Source organism: Cervus elaphus, chromosome 30 (assembly GCF_910594005.1).
Source record: "Cervus elaphus chromosome 30, mCerEla1.1, whole genome shotgun sequence".
NCBI classification, from domain to species: Eukaryota; Metazoa; Chordata; class Mammalia; order Artiodactyla; family Cervidae; genus Cervus; species Cervus elaphus.
The window spans coordinates 20188060-20211395 of record NC_057844.1 but is presented as its reverse complement, the minus strand read 5'-3'; the positions used below and the strand labels follow the sequence as shown (position 1 = coordinate 20211395).

Genomic DNA, 23336 nt, shown 5'->3' with positions numbered 1-23336 from the left:
TTTCAAGAAATCAGCTTATAACCTTATGGGACTTCCCTTGTATGTTGTCATTTTTCCCTTGTTGCTTTTAATATTTTATCTGTCTTTAACTTTTGTCAGTTTGATTATTATGTGTCTCGGTGTGTTTCTCTTTGGGTTTATCCTGCCTAGGACTCTCTGTGCCTCCTGGACTTGGTTGACTATTTCCTTTCCTATGTTAGGGACGTTTTCACAAATATTTTATCAGGTCCTATCTCTCTCTCTTCTATTTCTAGGACTCTTACAGTGTGAATGTTGGTACGTTTTATGTGGTCCCAGAGGACTGCTAGACTGTCTTCAGTTTTTTTCCCTTCTTTTTTCTATATTCTATTTTGCAGCAGTGATTTCCATCCTTCTGTCTTCCAGGTCACTTATATGTTCTGCTGCCTCAGTTATTCTGCTATTGATTCCTTCTAGTATATTGTTCATCTCTGTTTGTTTTTTAGTTCCTCTAGGTCTTTGGTAAACATTTCTTGCATCTTCCCCGTTCTGAGAGCCTGGATCATCTTCACCATCATTATTCTGAATTCTTTTTCTGGAAGGTTGCCTATCTCTACTTCATTTAGTTGTTTTTCTGGGGTTTTATCTTGTCTCTTCATCTGGGACATAACCCTCTGCCTTTTCATTTTTATTAACCCTCTGTGATATGGTTTTTGTTCTGGCGAACTGCATGATTATAGTTCTTACTTCTTTTGTCTGACCTCCAGAGGATTAGGCTAACAGGCTTGTGTAAGCTTCGTGATGGGAGGGACTAGCAGTGGGAAAAACTGGGTCTTGCTCTGGCGGGCAGGGTATGCTCAGTAAAACTGTAATCTGATTGTCTCAGGGTCTGTGCTCCCTCCCTATTAGTTGTTTAGTCTGAGGAGACCCAGCCCTGGAGTCTACAGGCTCTACTGTAGAGTTAATGGTGACCTCCAAGAGGACTCAGGCCAGGGGCAGCACTTCCAAGGACTGCTGCTGTCAGTGCCCCCGTCCCCGTGGTGAGCCTCTGACAACCCACACCTCCACAGGAGACCCTCCAACACTAGCAGGTAGGTCTGCTCAGTCTCCTGCGGGGCCACTGCTCCTTTCCCGGTGGACCCCGGTGCATGCAAGATTTTGTTTGTATCTTCCAAGAGTGGCGTGTCTGTTTCCACAGTCCTGTGGAAATCTTGTGACCAAATCCTGCTGGCCTGCAAAGTCAGATTCCTTGGGGATTCCTAGGCCTTTCGCTGGATCCCCAGGTTGGGAAGCCTGATGTAGGGTTCAGAACCTTCACAACAATGGGAGAGCTTATTTGGTATTATTGTTATCCAGTTTGTGAGTTGCCCACTCAGAGGATTATGGGATTTGATTTTATTGTGATTACATCCCTCCTCCTGTCTCATTGTGGCTTCTCCTTTGTCTTTGGATGGGGGCTATGATTTTTGGTGGGTTCCAGTGTCCTCCTGTTGATGGTTGTTCAACACCTAGTTACAATTTTAGTGCTCTCATAGGAGGAGATAAGTGCACGTTCTTCTACTCTGCCATCTTGAACCAATCCCCTCTTTATTCTGTGCTCTTTGATTTAATGATTTCCTTTCTAGATGTTTATCCTAATATTTTAAATGACATATATATATGAGCATTCCTACAAGAGGACTCATTAAATCAAAGTACTATATGAACATTGAATGTTAGTATTAATAGAAATTATATTCAAAAGCTTTTCACCAGAGTAGGTGCTAATTGTTAACAAAGGTATTTCTTACCAAGTGTTTAGCACAATACTTTTACACATAGTAGAATTAAAACTATTGAGTGGATCAAGCTCACATTCAAGTGAGAAAAATTTGTTTTCATGATGGCATGTAAGTCTATACAGAGGAAAGGGCTCCTTACTATGCCTAGGAAAAGAGGAAAACAGGCCTCCAAGAAGAGGTGCAATTGAAAGTGGGTCACCATCTTCCATCATTATCATCAATGATAGTTACGGAGTGACTTCCATGTGCCAGGCAATGTGCTGAGTATTTTACATTATCTCCTTTAATTTTCACATATCCTATAAGGGAGATATATTTATTATCCTATAAAGGATATTTATTTATTATCCTCATTTGATAGATTAAAAAAGCTGAGGCACAGAGAGTGACCTGCCCAAGCCATATAGCTAGTAAGTGACTGAGTTGGGACTAGAAATCAAGCAGTCTAGTCCAATGCTCTAGTCTGTTCCCACTCAGCCACCTGCCCCAGACTCAGCACCTCCATGTCCATGTGCTCCAAGTGTGACATGAAGGTATACTTTGCTGAGTGGGTGACTTCCCTGGGGAAGGACTGGCATCAGCCTTGCCTGAAGTGTGAGAATGTGGAAAGACACTGACTTCGGGGGGGTCATGCAGAGCATGAAGGCAAGCCCTCTTGCAACCACCCCTGCTACACAGCCATGTTTGGACCCAAAGGCTTCACACATAGTGGAGCTGAGAGCCACTATTTCAAGTAGACCCAGGTTTTGAAGATCCCATCTTCAACTGCCCACTGGGCTGCTGCCCTCCAGGCTGATGGCAGGCCTTCCCCATAGGCACCTGGGGCTCCCCTGCAGACCCCCATCCCCTCAATAAACCCAGATACTTGGGGAGAAAAGAAAGACATCAAGCAATCTGATTCCATAGCCCCATTTTTTTTTTTTTTTTTTGCTACATTGGGTCTTCATTGCTGCACATGGGCTTTCTCTAGTTGCAGTGAGGGCTGCTCTCTACTTGCGGTGTACAGGCTTCCCATTGCAGAACACAGGCTCAGTAGTTGTGCTACGTGGGCTTAGTTGCTCTATGACATATGGGATCTTCCGGAACCAGGGACCAAACCCATGTCCCCTTCATTGGCAGGCAAATTCTTAACCACTGGATCACCAGGGAAGTCCCTCAATAGCCCCTTCTTGAATGCTTTATGTGTTCATGAAGAAGAGAAAGGGAAAAGAGGCATTGAAGGTAGAAGGAACATACACCAAAGCACCAACTGCATGATGTTGTTTAGAGAGCAGCAAGTAGTCAGTGTGGCTTGAGCATTAGGGTACAGTTGCCCAAAGATGGCATGGTGGAAGGCCAGAAAGATAGACTGAGTAACATATTTGACTAACATATATTCCCTATATGGAATTTCCAAACAGGAAGATGGCTATTGCTCTGGCATGAGGGTAGTCCCTGATTTCAGTGTTTTGTTCATGGCAAGCGTGTCAGGCTTTTTTATCCTTTCGAAACTATAGCATTCAGTTCTGTCTTCAGAGGATACTGTTCTGGTGCCAACCAGATGGAAGCCTTCCATCAGTAAAGTGTCAATCAGTAAGCCGAGAACATTAGTTCCGTTGGCCAGTTTTCGGTTATCAGGTTTTATGGAGACATACCTAGGACACACAGAAATGTTCAATTACAAAACATCCCTTTAATAACTAGCAAAACTAAATATATAAATTTGATTTATAACTTCAAATAAAGGCATAATACCATTTTTCTCAAGTTTTTTTAAAGATTTCATTTATAAATCTAAGCCAATAATTTCAGGCTACTGAAAATAGAGACCCTACTATAATCTCCAAAGTCATTTTAATTCTACATTTAGTAATATAGTTAACACTGATGAAGTCTCACTAAGCAATTATTTTCTGGAGCAAACAATTTCATCAAACAATTAAATTAGCTTGATTGTTATATAATGTAATTTTAACTATGTCCAATTTTTCTTTTTGACTAAATATTGTTTTAATTAATTGATTCAATCATTTTGATAAACATTTGATACTTTTACAGTTTCCCCTAGATCTAATTTTACTCATTATCAGCACTGACATTAAAAGTTTTCTCCTGTGACTTTCTGTTATCGAAAGCATTTTTTCAGGTGAGGTTTTGCAGATATTAAATGTCAAGATTTTATTGTCAATTTTCCTCAATAACTATCCATAGTTGAAGAGTAAAACATAGGATCTAAAAGGACTCTAGAGTCAAAATGACAAAACTTCCTATTTTCTAGAAAACTCAATAGAATTGATACACATAAATCAAGAAAAAATATATACCTTAACTTTTCAGATTGACTGTGCTGTGCTGTGCTTAGTCGCTCAGTCGTGTCTGACTCTTTGCGACCCCATGGACTTAGCCCGCCAGGCTCCTCTGTCCATGGGGATTCTCCAGGCAAGAATTCTGGAGTGGGTTGCCATGCCCTCCTCCAGGGGATCTTCCCAACCCAGGAATCGAACCGGGTCTCATGCACTGCAGGCGGATTCTATGCCATCTAAGCTACCAGGGAAGATTGCTTTAATAATGTCAACATAATAATACATTGCTTTAATAATGTCAACATAACATATCCACAAAGATACAGCTGTATCGCCCCTTCTTTATCGACCATCCAGGATGTTTTTTATGTCTTTGTGTCCTCCCACATGACATGAGTTTGAGCAAGCTCCGGGAGTTGGTGATGGACAGGTAAGCCTGGCGTGCTGCAGTCCATGGGGTAGCAGAGTAGGACACGACTGAGTGACTGAACTGTCATCCCACCATTTGTTTATGAAATGTGAAAAAAAAAAAAAGGCTAACTTAAATTAGTTCCAGGCTGCCATCTAAACTGTCTGTGATTTTATGGGATAAAAAGAGCCTTGGGGACACCCCTAGCCTCCTTTTAATTATGATTGATAGGCTGGTTATTGTAGCTCACATTTAGAAACTCACTCTAGACAAAGAAAAGAATTCAATAATAAAATGTAAGAATTATGAAACTACAAAGTACATACCCAAAAAATGTTTATTATGTTTAATACAGCAAATTTTTAACATTAGTAAATGACTTCATCTACCTACAAGCCCCAGATCTTAATTGTAGAGCAGAGAAACATTTGTCAAAGAAAAAATGTTACAGAACATCTGACAAAATTAAGATGCAAATAGTATTGTTGTTGTTCAGTTTCTAAGTTGTGCCCAACTCTTTTGCAACCCCATGGACTGTAACCTTCCAGGCTCCTCTGTCCGTGGGATTTCCCAGACAAGAATACTGGAGTGGGTTGCCATTTCCTTCTCCAGGGGATCTTCCTGACACAGGGATCAAACTCACTTCCCCTGAATTGGCAGGAAGGTTTATCACTGAGCCAAGTGGAATGTACTTGCAGGAAATCACTGGGCCTAAATATCAGATTCCCTAAGATGCCAAATTGAGAAATGGAAGATTTCAAGGCACAAGAAAAAGAGAAAAGAAACCAATGGGAAATGGAAAATCAAAACTTCTTTTAAAAACTTAAAAGGCAACTACACGTCTCCATTTGAGCTAGCTTAAAAAGGAAAAGATAGAATATGCTACCAAAGACTCTAGAATCCTGTGACCATAACTTGAGCTTGATAATGTGGTATCATATGAATGGCCCTCTACAAGATGCATGCCAAATATTTTTAGTACTGTGAACTTAAGGAGATAATAACTGAGCAACTTGCTAGGTTACCAAGACCTCAAAGTGATAAATCACATTAGTAGAACGTAACTGAACAGCTGGATGATATATTAGGCTCTGAGGAGCCATTCAGGCTTACTTCTCCACTTTTCACCTTCAAAAAAAAAACCTGAATGGACAGATTCAGACCAAGGAGTGAGCAGGAAATAAAAATGATTACCAGCTAAGTAGGATGTACCTAAGGTGGGCCTCTTAAGACCAAGAGTTTTCATCCGATGACCTAAACTCCCAATAATGTCACCGGATTTGGGTTATCTCGGTTCAGTTCAGTTCAGTTCAATTAGTTGTGTCCAACTCTTTGCGACCCCATGGACTGCAGCGCTGCAGCCAGGCGTCCCCGTCCATCACCAGCCACCTGGAGCTTGCTCAAACTCACGTCCGAGTCAGTGATGCCATTTAACCATCTCATCCTGTTGTCCCCTCCTCCTCTTGCCTTCAATCTTGGGTTATCTCCCTCTACTCGGAAGTTGGAATTATAGAAGAAAAAAAAAAAGGTCACAAACTACTTATCAGCTGAAAAAATTCTAAACTTCAAACACTGAAAAGAATACTATTTGGTGATGCAGGAAAAAATCTCATCTTAAAAATAGCTTCTAGTTTTAGAGTTATCTATTTTGGAATTTAATTATAATGCCATTCTCTTATTAAGATGAAAAAAATCTGATTTGTAAAACACAAACAGTAAACGTGAAGGGGGAAACTATTGTCATTGTACACACACAAATATCCCAACTTGAGTTTCTGTTTTTCAAGATTACATTTTCTCCAAATGTATAGTTTTTAAAGATCACTTAGTATTTCCAGGATATCTTTTTACCTTGCATGTTTGTTTTTGAAATCAATTATACCATTTTTCTTTATGTTTTTAACTTTTTATAAAGAGATCCCTGAAGATCTTAATCACGCAGATTTTTAAATAAAAACTGGTAATTCCCCTTCTGTTTATTTTAGTGTCCTACCAATTGTGCACAGAAGTATCTTAAAACATTTTGAGGTGAAGATAGGGTCTTAGGTTTTCTCCACAATCAGCATGTTAATTTAACTGGATCCCTTTCCCCAAAATGACATTTCATGAAAGGCAGGAGATTATAAAGTGTGAATACTTAAGAATTGTCATACTGCCCAGGGTTTTTAAGCTGGTATGCAGGACCACGGGGTATGTTGTGGGAGAGGTAAACACTGTTCATTCCTGGTGTCTACTGTAAAAGTTAATATCCCAAAATATGTCTACCTTTACCCCCAAAAAAGTATATTTTATTTAAATACTATCAGTAAAGAACATATACAGACTTTTTTTCCCTCCTGAAAATTAAAGCCAGCTTTCACAGTTAGTAAAATAATAGTGGGACCCCATTAAGACATTTTTAAGGGGGAAAAGAAGTGTCCGTGACAGTAGAGTGAAAATCAGCCTGAGGGTCCAGCCAAGAATAACAGGGGGAGAAAGTGAATAACTGACTCAGAAGCAACTATCCTTAATATACTGACAGCCTATCCCAATATTTTGAGTTGTGCAAGAGTGCCAACGATGTAACAGGAGACCAGATCTGCCATGGGATATATCTGCCTTAATGATGTTTAAGAAATAAAGTGGAATGGAGAAAAATTAGTAGCCAAATCAGAAGGGCTGAAAGAACAAATATACATAGAGTGTAAGGAAATCAGGACAAACTGTTGAGCCTTTACTATATGCCAGCAACCAAAAGAAACCCTTGGGGTAGAAAAAGGCATCTCATTCCATGGGAGTGGAACATAATCTATGAAATTATTTCCTCCTACAACTTGAATGACCATAGACCCAGTTTTCCCTGGACTATTTTGATTTATTCCTATTGTCCCATGTAATAACAATTCTTTCTTTCACTCTGAAAAGTACCCCAATCTGGACAATAATTATCTTGTCATTCCACCCAACTCTACTGATTACCTCCCCCCCTCCAAAAAAAAATTATTTTCAGTCATCATTTTTTCTAAGAAAATTCAAGCATGAGAAAATTTCAGTTTTGAGGGGAAACATTAGGAACTGGTATAATAGAATAGAGGCTTCAAAGTACAAAATACCTGATTCCTGTTTGGTTATCAGTAGTGCTGTCAGAGCCGCATTGGAAAACCAGGTCATGGTAAGATGGTCTTTGTGGAGGCAATGGAAGTAACGTCATCTGAGAAGGGAAAGAGTTACTACTCGAGGCTGGTGCAGAAGGTTGTTCTATAAACACTGCAATCCTCCCAGTTAGCATCTCAATTGTTTTGCTGCAAGAGCCAAACACCCTGAAGAAAGCCTGAGTATTTCGGCTTAGGAAATGTACCTCCACAAGAGCAGGTCTTGGCTGTAACATGTGTTCTTGGTTTAAGAGATCCACCAGAGGATTGAGTTCATAGAATAGAGCCTCCCTCTGAAGTCTAAGATGGTCTGAAAAGTCAGTGGGTAGTAGAAGTTGGTGGGTTCTCAAAAAATCTAAGATGAAACTAAATAAAACACCATCTCTGTCCACAAAAATCTGGCCACCAACCATCTTGAATTCTTGGTCTCTGCCATCTAACATTCTCGTCAACCGAGAGCCAGGAAACTGCTTTAAGGTGGAAGACCTTGTGGTGAATACCTTCCCTCCCACGTTCAAAGTGACCAGTTCCTGACCACTCATTCTTCTCTTGCTTCCAACTGAAGGCCACAAACCATCAGACACAGCCTTGGGAACCTGTAAATCAACCTTAACCACAATGTTAGTTATATATGATTAAGAAATCTAGGGGAGGGGAAAATAACAAAAACAGAGACCTAGATTTCCAGGTAACTACTGTTAAAGCAAATAGTGTGTCCATAGCTGTGTTTACAGATTTGAGAGTTACTTGGGAACGTGCAGTATACAAAATGAAAAAGCAACAGATGAGAAACTGGATAGTTTAAGGAAACTGCCAACAGGTCTGAGAACAGGAAGCAAACAGTATCCCATTTAAAAAGAAAAATCCTTCATGAAAACCTCTTGTAAATATGTATTAAAATATATTCTGGAACCAGAAAACCATTCAGCCTCTCCACAGCTCGTATCTACTCTTGAGTCATGACAGAGACACTATTTCTAGAGAAACATCTCAATTTCTTACGACCCCTTTAGAAATTTAGTGGCTAAATCCTAGATTGACAGTTGGGGATGAGGCAGTCATTACCTCAAACAGCAGCTTAAGTTGACTACTCTTCTCATAACTGCAAAGGTTCTTCTGTACTTGAAATTTAGTTGCCACTTTTTTTCCCATCCCTGCTTATATTACCTCCTCTTAACCAAATTAATGTACTGGGGTGAACACCCTCTGGATTGTCAAGGAATGTCTTGCCCCATGACAGAAATAAGTATGACTGAAAGAGGTTCTAAGTCACTTCCTGTTTTCATCTGAAGCCTAAACAAGGTGAAAAAAAATTAAGTGTTTCTGTTCTGTGGGAGATAGGGCATCTTTATCTCATGTGAGCAGACAGGATAGCACCCGTGTTTAGCTGATTACTTTATACTTTGTAATAGCTGATAGACTGCTTCATCTGCTGTCAAATGAGTCTCACTAAAGTTCTTTAAACAAGTGGATTGGTTGGTTGTACAGCTGCCATTGTATTTTGGAACAACACTTAGTTGCCAGTAAAAAGGAGGCCTTCCCATTTCCTGCTTTAGCCATGTGTTCTTTTTAACCCGTGCCTTGGCTTGCACAGTCTACTAACACTTCTTTAGTTTACCACCAAATTCCTTTGGTGATAATTACAAAACTTAAAAGCAGATAAAAGGCAAGCTGAAATAAATCTCCACCCACCTGTCAACTTAGCATAAGAAAATGCCAGTTTTTGTTTACATGAGATTTACATTGTATTGAAAAAGGAAATCAACCCTCTGCAGAAAAAGCTGCAAATTCAGTCCATCTTATCTTATTCCTTTTTTAAAGAATGTTCACTCTCAAAAAACAAAAAACAGTTGCTTTACAAGAGTAGTCTTTATTACATGCTTAAAAACAATTATTATTACACTGCCTCATCAGTACAATATTAAATCATGTATTCTCTTACCCTCTCCTTTCATAGCACAAACACAACCGGTACTGGGGATAGGATGCTAATTTCAAAAGCACCTTAAAAAGGAAGGCGGGCTGGAGACTAGACTATTAAATTTCACTTTTTTCTCTTTATGCTACCTAATTTCAACATGTATAAGACATTATTTTTGAAAGGAATACTTTTAGAGGGCAATATCTGACTGGAATCTTAACCAAATCTGAACTACCACTCTATTCTAACAAATTTCTAACAAAAGACACAGAACTATGTACTTGAAACAGATTTTATAAGAGTTTATATTTGCACACAAATTCTGCCACATTGTTCAGCACCACCAAAGTAAAACTCTTCAATCTTTCACTGAAAATGAAAAGCCCATCTGTCAACTGTTCCCAGTAAAAAATTGATTGTTCTACAAAATCAGCTGATCTAGTCAGGTAGGAACTAAAGTTTGAAAGATTATCTTTCCAAGTTGCAATTTCATCAAATACGGACCATTCTAGGAATATGGCGGGACTGAAGAAAACGAGAAGGCCAAGCAGAATGACCACCACAAATAACGGATAAAGTCTCCAGGGAATCTTGCTAATGAACGAGCCAGTGTCTTGAGGCAAAGACAGTTTATCCACATCCACTAGTTTTATGTCTTCCCACTGACTGGTATCAAAGTTCTTCATCAAAGGGCTTGAGGGCAAATTTGAGGGAGGCAAAGGAGTTTCCTTGATGACTTTTATTTTCTCCCTGAACTCCTGCATCTGTTGCAGAAATATGATGGGTTCTGACACGTCTTTGAAAGCCTCAGCAATGTTAAAGGCCATTCGCTGTTCCTGCAAGATGGTGTTGAGTTTGTTGATCTCTGGGTCATAGGCCTGCATCACTGCAAGTTTCATGGTCTCAAAGTCAGACAGGATTTCATTCTTCTTCTGATCTAACGTGTGTTGTAACTTCTCAAAAAACTCCTTCACTTTATCTGAATCTTTAGTCAGCAACTGTAGAGACTTCCTTTTGCTAGTTTCCAAGGTATCCAAGCGAGAAAGGGCATCTCCCCGACGCCAGGTCTCAAAGCTCTGGAAGAGGGACTCAAAGGCGTCCCTTTCCTGAGCATAGGCATCTTCGATAGAACAGAAGACGTGCTTGGTGTGCTCACCCCGAGTCGCACAGATACCACAGATCAGCTGCATGTCAGTCAGGCAGAAAATGTTGAGAGGCTGTCCCAAGTGTCCTTTGCACACTGGCATTTTGGGAGAGATCTTAATCTTGTTATACTTTTCCACAATACCCTTCAGGGAGTAATTAACCTGCAGGCTGTTGACTCCAGTTGCTGAAGTTTCCTTCCGGCACGTGGGGCACTTAAATGGGGAGGATCTCCACAAGGAATTCCGCACATTCCCCTCTAAGATCCCTTCTAAGCACTTTTTGCAAAAGTTGTGCGAGCAAGGCAAAACCCGGGGATCATCAAACAGACTGCAACAGATTGGGCACGTGAGGTCTTCTTCAAGCAGCTCCATCACATCTCCTACCAGAGAGAGAGAAACATTTTATTCTATGCCAGGAATCCCCTCCATTTGGGCTATGAAATAATTAGAAGAAACTAACTTCACGGTCATTAAAAAATGCTCTTGTCACAGAAATAACCAGTCAAACAAAGAAAATAAGAGAAATTTGGGACGGGAATGCACACCAAAGCAGATTTCATCTGCTGGGACTAGAACACACTCCTTATCAGTGGGGCTCCCGGTACACAAGGCCTTTGTGTGGGCTTTCCAACACAGTCATTGGCTGAGACAGGGCGAGGACGAGGACAACTGCAAGTTGAGCCAGCAGGGCCCAAATGCTTGTTTTAAAACCGAGCTGACTACTAGCTGTCAGAAACAAAGCCACTCAGTGTCTGAACAGAATGAGCTCTTTAGTCTGGGCCCACAATTATAAAATGGTATGCTATTTAAAGAAAGAAGCAGAGATATAAATCCAAGCATGTTCTCTCAACGGAGACTTTTATTAAAAACTGGCACATTTTCCTATTTCAAAGGCAAGATTACAATTATTAAAATCAGGGGTAAAAACATAAAATGAGAGAGCTGCAATTCATTCTTCCCTAGAGAATTAAATGGATATTTTTTAAAACCACTGGGACAGTAATCAAAACTGTTTGCACTGTCTGGAGCAATCAGTTCTCAAGATGCAGTGGGGAGAAACCTGGGCGTCCCTAAGGCTCTTCTAGGGCACCTGTGAGGACAATACTATTTTCATATAATACTGAGATGCTCTTTACCTTTGGCACAGTGTTGACACTGCACTGTTAAGAAAGCAATGGTTAAGAAGATACGGCTGGGGCCTTAGCAGGAACCAAACAAGACCACAGGTAGCCCCAAACTGGATTCCTAATGTATTCTTCAACACCACATACTCACAGTTGGGGCAAAGGTGAGGGCAGCCAGGTTCATTTTAGAATGTTCTTAATGAAAGAGTAAAATTTATTCATTTTACTAAGTCTTAATCCTTGTGTACATGTCTTTTTAAATCCTTCATATAACAAAATATGAAGCAACCACAAAGTATTTCTATTGCATACCAGCAGATACTGTCTGGAGGAAAAGCAATTAGGCAATTTAGCCACACGCTAATCAGCTGCTTTTTTCAGGGAACACCATTTCTATAATTGAAACAATGAATGACAAACTATGGGTGTGGAGACTTAGGTATCTGGCAGACAGTTTTCTGAAAACAAACAAAATGAGCCCATCACTTCAAGGGAAACAAATGACAGTGTTTCTTGCCAATGATAAAAAGTTGAATTTTTAAGTGAAAACTGGATTTTGGCAAACATAGTTGCCACTTAAGAGCTTGATAGCTTACCATTAATTAAAGACTTTTCTAATGAAACAAGTGGTAATATTAACATGCATATTGTTTTACGACAGAGATCTTTATATAATGAAATATGTCACTGGAGATCTACTGGAGAAGGAAACGGCAACCCACTCCAGTATTCTTGCCTAGAGAATCCTGTGCACGGAGGACCCTGGTGGGCTGCTGTCCACAGGGTCGCACAGAGTCGGACACGACTGAAGAGACTTAGTGTGCATGCGTGCATTGGAGATCTACATTACACAGCGAATTAACTGGTTCAAATCACCAATGCATGTTACAGGTCATGCCTGGGTAAAAGATCAAAAGACCAATATGTTAAAAAAAATATGCTTTCAGATTTCATACTTCAACTAACTTTTAAGAAACTACCACTTGTTGAGTTTTGGTATGGTATCAAAGAAGAGTGATAGTTTTCCGAAAAGGCCATTAAAATATTCCTCCTTTCACCAACTACGTATCTGTGCCAAGCCAAATTGGATTTTCTTTGTATATTTCAACCAAAATAACTGATTGTAACAGATGTAATGCAGAGATACATAAAAGATTCCTGTTGTTGTCTACTAAATGGCGATTCTCGACAGAGATCTCTAAATATGTAAAACAAGGCCACCCTTCTCACAACTGTTCTGAAAAGTTATTTTTCACAAATTATTTATGTTAACATGTGATAGGTTTAGCATTGTCATTTTAAATGAATTACCTTAAATTTTTTTCTCAGTTTTAATTTCAAATACACATGTAAATAAAAGCTCTTGGGAGCCTCAGCTTTCAAGTCTAAAGGGGTCCTGAGACCAAAATATTTGAGACCTTAAATAGAATACTAATTCTAGAGAACTAGAGAATACTAATTCTCAATTCAAGTTTATTCTTTTAAAATGTATATTTTAAAACTCTTATCCCTAAAGTTTTAGAAACAAAAATAGCATTAAATAGTCGCCATTCAGTTTACTAAGATAAACATATCCTTCATAATTTATCACATTACCACCAAAGTAATAAAATTTATAAATAATAAATAAAATAGGGTCTACTAATCTCTATGTCATCTTATAACCAAAAGTAAGTAAACACTTTTGACAGTAATTTTAAGAATCACAGGGGGGTGGGGGAAAAAAAAAAAAAAAGAATCACAATTGGAGCTACAATGTAGAAGACTTAAAAGATAAGCTGAACTTGCAGGACCAATTAGTTTATGGTCTTAGGTTGTGAGAGATATATGTATAATAAATATATAATACATATATATGTGGAACTGGGGCTTCCCTGGTGGCTCAGTGGTTTGATCTCTGGGTCAGGAAGATCCCCTGGAGAAGGAAATGGCAACCGACTCCAGTATTCTTGCCTGGGAAATCCAATGGATAGAGGTGCCTGGTGGGCTACAGTCCATGGGGTCTCAAAGAGTCAGATATGACTTAGCAACTAAACAATAATAATGTAGAACTAAAGTAGAGTATTCTGTCAAAATGTAGTGTCATATGGCAAAAATGGTGATGAGCTTATTTTTCTGAAAAATCTTTTGTGACATGACAAATCACTCTTTGAAAAGCACTGGAAAAAGAATGGCTTCAGAGACTGAGGTTAGTGTGCTGAAAGGTTATCAAGCAGTTAGAAAACATTCTGACTCTTTAGAGCAAAGAAAGAAAACTTTTCATGATCCTCCACCACTAGTCTATCACCTCCCCTGCTCTCTAACATGTTTCACCTAGAATTATATTTTGGAGTAAGCAGTAGAAACAGGAAAGTAGTGGCGGCAGCATTCAATAAAGTAAACCTAATTTAGTCTTCCTTGCCAGGTTAATATTTCCAGAGAATCCTATCTAAGCATGTTAAATAACTAAAAGGGAGAACAAAAGATACTAAGTTTTGTCATGAGAAGGAGAAAAAGGCACCCAAGACAAAGAAACTTTGAAGAAAACTGAGGATACTGCAATAGAGGCCAAGAAGAATTTTAAGGCAATCAAGTATGATTTAAAAAAAAGGAAAATGTCACACACAGGAAAATTTAGAAATAACAGTCATCCCAAAGCCATAATCAATTTACAGCTCTTAAAATGAACCAGAGAAAAATGTTACTATTTGGAAAGTCCCTTTTCTAAAAAAATTGCATCAAAACCATAGCAGATCCTGTTGTTCCACTTTTAGTGATACAACTTATAAATTTTAGTTCATAATTTAAAGATTTTCATTTTAATCCACATTAAAACAATTTTCTTTTCTTAGCCTTATACTCAAAACCTTTATGTCAAAACTCTGTGACCACGTCCCTAGCTGACTTTTAGAGAAAACTGAGATATATTAGCCTAACAACCCAAGAAACCATGGCAAGTTTGCTGCCTCAGAAGTTTTAAAGGAAAACAATAAGGTTTTTAGCATAAGAGAAGGGTATGTTTCATAGTAAAGGAACTTACAGATTCTTTTTTTAAAAAGTGTGCTAACACATAAAAATCTAAGTCACCTGAGCTTACTTCTTTGATGAAACTAAAATATATATCCCCTTTGTGTGGGGACAAATATAGATGTCAAGAAACTTTATTATGTGAACAAAATTTCTGTTCACCAGTCATAAAATTTCAATTTAACCAATCTCAAATTAAGTATAAAAAGGCAAACAAGTTTTCCAAGATTCATTTCTTCTTTTGAATTAAAAACTTCCCAAGTTCCGTTTATTTTGGCTGCTCCACGCAGCTTGTGGGATCTTAGTTCCCTGAACAGGAACTGAACCTGGGCCTGCAGTAAGGAAATCACAGAGTCCTAACCATCACACTGCCAAGGAATCCCTAAAAACCTCCCAAGTTCTATACCAACAAAGAAAGTAGCTGAATATATAACTAGTTACCTACCACCTCCTCTGGTTTTCAACTTCATTTGTCTACTCTATTTATACTTTAAAATATATTTTAAAATATATATATATATTTTTTAATTTATGGAGAATAAAACTCCTTTTGGTACATAATTCTATGAGTTTTGACAAATGCAGTTGTATAACACCACCACAGATTTATCTTTAAGCAAACTTTCAAAATATCCACTCAAGGAAGACTACAAAAACTGTTTGATCAATACTATCTTGAGTGGGCATATATTACTAGCAACAAGAGTCTTTAATACAACAACCGGAATATTTTAAAAGATAGAAAAGCTAACAGTTACGGGCTTCCCTGATGGCTCAGACAGTAAAGAATTTGCCTGCAATGTAGGAAACCCAGGTTCGATCCCTGGGTCAGTAAGATCCCCTGGAGAAGGCAATGGCTATCCACTCCAGTACTCTTGCCTGGAGAATTCCACGGACAGAGGAGCCTGGCAGGCTACAGTCCATGGTGTCACAGAGAGTCGGACACGACTGAGGACTAACACAACCCAAAGGAAAGGAGTCATAAAACAGAAGTAAAAGTTGACTTCTCCCTCTTGGAAGCCTTTTTGTTTTTATATGATCAACTCAAAATGATTATAAATGAAGAGGTGTTCATTTTATTCACTCTTAAAAGGTAACTTTAATAAAACCTTTTCTTTAAAAGAACCTTTCCTATTAAATCTTTGCACTTCATTAGTTGACAACAATATAAAGTTCAAAATAATATCCATGATTTTCTTCCCAAATCCCATTAGAGAATAAAAAGATTATACCTTTTATCTTAGAAATTTAAACCTAATTTCCATCCTGATTTGAGGCATCTTTGAATTCAGAAATTTCAAAGCAGTATGTAAATACCTAACAAGTAACTAGATAGAAAATACTGAAACTCACTTCACAGACAAAACTAAATTATGTGAACTCTACTAATCAGCCAGTCATCAATCAACCTTATTTTGGAACAAAGTATAGAATAAAAGAGCTCACCTTTTAAAAAACTATGTCCTCTCATCCAACTAGTTAATCTTATTTCCAAGTAGTATACTGATAATTTAGTATGAGATCCACTAAATGGTTTCTTGAAACTTACTAAAGATGTATTAACAATGATTGAATCTAGGTAGAGGATGTAAGGATATCTACTGTAGTGTACTTTTAATTTTCAGTATATTTGAAAATTTTCACAAAAGTTGGAAAAAAAACTCAACAGTGAGACCAGTTGTAGGAAAATCGTATTGAGCTAAAAAGGTAAAACTTCAGAAACACTAGCTGACTATGATAAAGCTTCATAAAGAGCTTAATCTGCTATAATATTTTTTAATCTTTTATAAAATAAAAAGTATCTGATTGGAAATCTCTGGATCCAGGCCTATGAGTAGACTGACATACTCATTTTGCTCTCAACCTATGACCTTGGACAAACCACTTACACATGTTAGTTTTTCTCCTCATTGAAAAACTTTTGAAAGTTATCTAATAATAATACATGAAAACTATTTACCAAGTTGTTTTTTTTTAAAGTACTCTTTATCAGTGTGTTATTACACTTCATTCTGGCTTTTAGAGACTGTGCCAAAACATGATCCAAACAGGATAATGTGAGATTAAGAGAAAAACAAAATTTCTAATAACTTAAAAAAGGAATATGAAAACATACCATGTATAGTATCTAAAATAGCTTATCTAATTGTTACATGGCCCTTGCAAACACTATATAATTTACCTTTGTGTCCATATAAGACATAAGTAACCTACCTTTTCTGGCATTGCCTAGAATAAGTAGCAGTAATAAGTAATAATAAGTAAAACTTCCCCCACAGTATTTCTAATAGGATTCCTGATTAGGTCAAAATAAACCTAGTATAGAAGGTCTAGCAGCTTGGAAGCCCTACCTAGTCAGAAACTTCACAAGTTTTTGGACTAAGATGAGATCTCAAAAACCAAAAACTATGTCAGTACCTTCATAGTCCAGACAAACTTGGAAAAAATTAGTTTTTTCCTTTCCTTCATTCTCTTCTCTATGCCACTCTTTTTCCTTGACTCTTGTTTATTCTTCTTTTAACTCATCTTCCCCATTCTACTTCAAGGAATATAATCTTTTTGATTTCCTCTTATCTAACACCTTCTCTCTCTCACCTGATAGTCACCCAAGATATTATTCTGTAATCCTGTTAATCAGTAGCATTAAATCAATAGTTCTAGGATTATGAGCTAGATCAGGTATCACTATCCTATTTATGAACAATTATTTAGAAATCTATGAGGACATCTAATGGCATGGAATCCCATTCTCTCCCACCCAGATGAAATCAATTAGAATAAAATGAGGGTCTGAATTTCAAGGAAACTTAACATATGGCCTAAATTATTCTCCTAGTCTGGTACCAACCAGACTCAGATTATTTATCTTTACCTGTTAAGAGTTAAAATTAACTTTAATTGGAACTACCGACAAAGGTTTTATGAACCAGACATGTCTGGTTTCTTTTCTCCCAAATAAATGTAAACAGGTTTAAATGAAGGTGACAAAATTTTACCCCTAGAACAAATCTTCTTTCACAACAATAAACTTGGCAATCATTAGCCTAAATTATTATCCCCAACAGATTGTTATCTATTAAACGTTTTCATCATCTAGCCCTGCATTTGAGGTTAATGCCAGCTTTCAGAAAACTACTGTCAATTCAGTACACAGCAAGCTAAATCTATCTGGGAAGTGAGAGAAAAAAGGTTATTTTGTGGCTAACTGATCAGTACTACCTACCAATAAAATTGGTCTGAACCAAGTTCCCTTTGTTCAGTGTAGAATTACATACACATTTTATTCTAAGTAAAACTCATCTAGAAGATATTTCAAACAGAAAGCTAATTATGCTAAACTTTAAGCAATTTCCAGGTTGGCTATATTCTATCCACTCTGTTGACAGTCCTCCCTCCTATTCAGTATCTGCATATATTCAGGAGAACAAAGAAAGAGCTCCTCTGGGAATTTTAAAGGGGTGGCCAGGCTATTGCCAAATAGGATACACTTGTGGTGCTTATTCCACAGGAAAGACAATGATTTAAACTATCAGCAAAAATTTTCAGTTCAACTTTTCCTTAGAAATGTATCTACATCTATAATGCAAATGAATTAGAAAGCAATCCACATTAAGGGAATTTGCTTGGATTCCCTTAAGAGCTTAACTGGAGTGTAACTATTCTATATGTCAAAGGACACCTATTTTTTGCTTAACTGTTAGGGGTACTATTCCTCTAGTACCTAAGAGTTTCAAGGCAAGGTAACGGCAGTAGCAATGTCTTTCACGAATACAAAGATGGATAATCCAACGATCTAACGCTGTTTTAAAAGATGAAATACTAAGTCAAAAATCAATTCCTGCCCTAAATTCCAAAATACAGCACATTTACAGAGGTATTATCATACAAGGTGTAATAAATGCCTTACAAAAGGATGCAGAAAGCTGACACCAGATTAACGTTGGAGAGGTTATCCATACAAGTGGATTTTGTTTTTCTACAATTATAATTTGTGATTACAGAAAATTCAGGAAATATAGAGAAAAAAATTACCCATGGTCACATTGCCAAGAAATAACCATTATTATTATTTTGGTGTATTTCTTCTAACATTATTTTGGCATATTTCTTCCAATCTTGTGTGTGTGTGCACATACACATATTTTAACAGGACTGGTAGCATAACACAACTCTGTCCACTTTTTCCACTTGTTTTATTACTTGCATTTCCCCTGTTGTTCCCCTATTCTTTCAAAACATGATCATCTATCTTATGGATATGCTATTTCCTACTTTTTATTTTGGGGGAGTTATAACATTTTAATGAACAATGTAGCAAAGTCTGAGTCCAACACTCTAATTATTTCCTTAGATGGTTCCTTTAAGTGTATTGTCAGGTGAGTCAAAGAGTAGAAACATTCTCAAGGCTCTTGAAAAGACCACCAAGTTTGCCTCTAGAAAACAGTATACCACTTTCTGAACTCTGACCAATGATGCATGATGATGCTCCACCTCTCCAAGTAGTTCCTGACCTTACAACAGAACCATACTTTTATAGAACTTAGTAAAAAAAAAAAAAAAAAGAAAAAGGCATACTTTACCATACCTACCTAAGTTTAAAGTCTAAAACAGTTTAAGGCAGTTAATATTAGTATGTGTCTGCATATTACCAATATATAGTATATGGTGCTAAAAGTTATGGGATAAGAATAAAGCAAATACTGGGCTTAACAACACCTTAGAGGTCATTTAGCTAAACACCTAACTTTACCAGTGAAAACACTGAGCCCCACCCTGCACTGTTCACAGCAGGCAAGGCATAGGGTCTGAGCCGCCCAGTTATGGGACTTCAGCACTGTCCGAAAAGTGGGTCAAGAATTCAGGATCCTCGCTCATTAAATGGAGACATTTAATCATGAGTTCTCTAAACCCCTTCTAAAATGCTATCATTTTTACAAAGTAGGTTGTAACAGGTTCTCCAGTGAAGGAGGGTAAAGAGCACTGAAACTGCATCTAACTACCTAGCTTTCCAAGCACTAGTTCTACCCTTCATGGAATCAGGATTTTTACAATACCTACCTCATAATGTTCTTGGAAAGATTAAGTAATGTGTGACAATCTTGTAAACTATTGACCTATATCAGTGTAAGGTGATTTAATTAACATATGTGTGTATAGATACGGTATGGTTGGATGGCATCACCAACTCAATGGACATGGGTTTGGGTGGACTCCAGGAGTTGGTGATGGACCGGAAGGCCTGGTGTGCTGCAGTTCTTGGGGTCGCAGAGTCGGACACGACTGAGCGACTGAACTGAACTGTAACTACTCATTTACAGTGTTATGTTAGAGCATGAGTGTATTAACCAAGAAAAGTCCTAAGACAGTTGGACTCTGTTGAACTATAATTTTAAGGGAGGGCAAAGTAAGTGTTACATAGCATAGCAGGTGCAGAGCACCGTTGGTGGAGATGGGCATAGCTGAACAGCTGTGGCAGAAGTAGGGCCAGGTAACTAATACATGTAGGGAATAAAAATAACCTGGTGTTACAGAAAGACTTGCCAGAGAGGCTTAGTATGTCAGCTGGTGCAAAAAAAAAAAAAAAAAGACAACAGTATTTTTAGGGAAAGACAGGAGAGTATGAAGAAATATATCTTCTTACTGTGCAAGACAGAAGTATAAGCAGTTAATCAACAACTCCATCAAGTTCTACCAGAGGCACTGGCTATGTAAAAGAAATTCTGCTTTTAAAATACCTATTATATAAAGGTCTCTAGGGTCAGAAAACTCAAGCCCTGTTGTACAAACCCAAGCAGCAGTGACACAGGAAATTGGAAAAAAAAAAAGACAAACCCTATTTAAAAGCAAAAAGTTGTTGTAGCCTCTTTTCCTTTGCAATACAAATCTTTGGATTATGTTTCAAATAACTGTCATATAAAGAATGTCTAAGTACTGAATCTATTTTTCTGGGTTTTGACAAAATATGAAAAGAACAAAGACCATTTATGAGGGTGGGAACACATACACTCGACAGAGTTCGATTTTGAAAGGTTCTGGGCCTGAAGAAATTGGGTGCTTTTTTGCTTAATGTAGGGAAAAGTATTGTAGCTTACCTCTGTCACTTGCAAGCCAGGAGTACTGGTCGGGGTTACTGTTTCCCAAGGCAAAGCAATCAGGTTTTGGTTTCTTTTTTCTTCAGGTCGTGACTGGTAATCAAAACGAGGTTACTGCAAATAAAGAACAAAGAAAGAAGAGTGTTATACGTTTATCTGCACAGGATCCTTAGTCTTGACCCTCAACGTTTTTTTCAATCATCTCCCCCCGCCCGCAAAGAAGGCCAGCCGGCAAGGACCTGGTGAAAAAGCCAGGAGCCTGGGAGAGCCTGGCGATCTTTTGTGCTAAGGAGCTTCACGGCGAGGGCGCCCTCCCCCGGCACCAGGCACCTCCCCACGTTCAGTACCAGAGGGTGGTGGTCGCGCGCTCAGACTCTGGTTCACGGTCGCCTCTTCTTTTGTAGGCGATCCCGAGGAGCCGGCGGTGAAGCCAGGAGCGCTGGGTAGCGGAGCAGATTTCCTGGAGCCCGGCCGCGCTGGCCCGGCCCCCGGCCCTCGGCCGCCCACCCGCACGCCGTTCCCCCCACCTCCGCTTCCCGGGCCCGGCTGCTCTCCGCGGGGACCCGAGCGCAGACCGAGCTCTCCGCCAGCCCCCACGCACGCAGGTGCCCGCCCAGCCAGGGCAAGTCCCCACCCCGCTTCCCCAGGAGAAGCCGGCCGGCGCGTACTTATCTCGGACCTCCGGGGCCGGTGGCGGGGAGTCGCTGGGAGCCGCGCAGCGGCCAGTCCTCCGGCCGTGGGTACCGCGCTTTTACGAGGCGGGAACGGCTGCAAAATGGACTCGCGGCGCCGACCGGCCCCGCCCCGACGCCCTCCTTCCCCCGGCACCTCGGTCCGCCTTCCCGGCCGAGCCGCGCCTTTGTTCCGCCTCCCGGGGCTCGCCTTTCCCCGGGGGAGGGAGGCCGCGGGTGAGGGGAGGCGGGAGTCCTTCCGGTATCTCCAACCGCCGCCTGCAACCGCCACCGCGCGCGGCGCGCGGGGCCGAGGGGCGGGCTCCCGGCGGCGCGGGCTCCCGGCGGCGCGCTCCGCTCGCTTCGTGAGGGCTGCGCGCGCCCGCGGGGCGCCGGGCCGGGGACGCGGATCGCGCGGGTCCGCGGGCTGGGCCCGGGCAGAGCGCGGGCGACGGGAGGCGTCGTGGTCCCCGGTGGAGCCGCCTGGGAAGGAAGCCGGCGCACAACGAGATGGTTGGGTTTGGATTGTTGTACTTTTTTTTTTGTTCGTTGCATTTTTAGGAACAAAAAAAAAAGCCCAACCCTTCACACCGCTTCATCTGCATCTCTCGCGACCAGCAGCTCGGCCTCAGCGGCTTGGGGGAGACTGAGACGGCTGTCCGCCTGCACCCCACAGCCCGGGGTGCGTGGGATGGGCGCTTGCCCTGGGACCAACGCCAGGGCTGTAGCCAAGGGCTCCAGCCAGAGCACAGTCAAAATAGTTAACTATTGCCGCCCCCGCCCTCACCATCTATTTCTTTGCAAGCTTTAGGCTGAACACGAGGGACCCAATTCAAGGTTTCTTTTTAGGAAAAACACCACTGCCCTTTCCTTTGGAGAGAAAGAACTTAAATACAATTAGCCGCTAGCCTGACTCAGTATTCTGACGTCCAGCCCCCTATATAGGGACCTTCTCTAATAGCAAAGGCGTTAAGCACTTACAAACGAGCAATTACAAGATTACAAAGGTGAAAGAATGGCTTCTCCCAAACTTGCAGCCTTGAGGGATGTGAACCAAGGACAAAAATCACAGAATATGCCCTGGGGTTGAGTTCACCCCCATTTGAGGAAGTCTGTGCTTTGGAAATAGAATTCCTGGGGGAAAGGATTGGTACTTGGGCCCAGTCACTAATACTGCTTAGCTCAATCGCTATAAAAAACTCCTCCCCACTCCCTTCTAAGATATCCAGTTCCTGACCATGCTTGGGTCCCATAAAACCCAGTTTTGTGTGTATCTCTGTTAAACCCAATTTTGCCTTTGAAGAAGATGTTGCCGTCAAATATAGTCACAATCTGAAAGTTGAGAAATATGATTTATTCAGTGGGAATTTTTAGGACTTCAAGTCTGGGAGCCAGCATCTCAAGTGACCCTGAGAGAACTGCTGGGGGTGGGGATGGGTAGGGAGGTCAAGTTATATAGGAGTTTGCAACAAGGGGCAGGTAGTCTGAACATCGAAAGAATTTTTGTGAATTAAAGAAAACCAGATATACCTCAAGGAATTTAGTGTTTTCTATGTACCAGAAGATGCAAGCGTCTGGGCTCACTGAAATCATTCTTTTCATATGCATCTCAGCTATCTGGGGCCATATCCTGTTTTTTTCTCAGTGCTCACCATAGGGAACAGCTGCAGCCTAATGGCTGCCCTGAAGCAGGTATTATTTTCCTTCCTGGTGGCCCTGAATGGCTGGAATCACTGATGACTGTGACATCCTTGTTTATTGATATGGCAGGAAATACTCCATTTCTCAAAATAGTTCCTATATTTATGGCATTTTG

General features: G+C 39.9%; 2 protein-coding genes, 1 long non-coding RNA gene and 1 pseudogene across 8 annotated transcripts in view; 2 read left to right on the top strand and 2 right to left on the bottom strand.

The window, feature by feature from the left end:
• The window catches only part of LOC122686545, a 50764-nt gene extending 29309 nt beyond the window's left edge, over positions 1-21455 (top strand). Inside the window, exon 5 of the long non-coding RNA XR_006338818.1 lies at positions 20936-21455. This is a non-coding gene — a long non-coding RNA (uncharacterized LOC122686545). The remainder of the gene's footprint in view (positions 1-20935) is intronic.
• Positions 1069-2723, top strand: LOC122686544 (annotated as a pseudogene).
• Positions 2638-9273, bottom strand: KCNRG (potassium channel regulator). Of its 2 annotated transcripts, XM_043891669.1 has the most exons (3): positions 7768-9273; positions 7523-7620; positions 2638-3373 (listed from the first exon to the last, which is right to left on the bottom strand). In XM_043891669.1, the coding sequence occupies exons 1-3, from the start codon at positions 8101-8103 to the stop codon at positions 3148-3150; spliced, it is 660 nt and encodes a 219-aa protein (XP_043747604.1). In that variant the 5' UTR covers positions 8104-9273; the 3' UTR covers positions 2638-3147. The 2 variants fall into 2 exon arrangements, with proteins under 2 accessions (XP_043747604.1, XP_043747603.1); XM_043891668.1 differs by having other exon boundaries at positions 7523-9273.
• On the bottom strand, positions 9412-21665 carry TRIM13 (tripartite motif containing 13). 5 transcript variants are annotated; one of them, XM_043891667.1, is made up of 4 exons: positions 21529-21578; positions 21197-21288; positions 20850-20963; positions 9412-11007 (listed from the first exon to the last, which is right to left on the bottom strand). In XM_043891667.1, exon 4 carries the CDS (start codon positions 10997-10999, stop codon positions 9776-9778), a length of 1224 nt encoding a protein of 407 aa, XP_043747602.1. In that variant the 5' UTR covers positions 11000-11007; positions 20850-20963; positions 21197-21288; positions 21529-21578; the 3' UTR covers positions 9412-9775. The 5 variants fall into 5 exon arrangements, with proteins under 5 accessions (XP_043747602.1, XP_043747601.1, XP_043747599.1 ...); XM_043891666.1 differs by having other exon boundaries at positions 21518-21567; XM_043891664.1 differs by lacking the exon at positions 21197-21288 and having other exon boundaries at positions 21529-21665.
• Positions 21666-23336: the final 1671 nt, after the last annotated feature.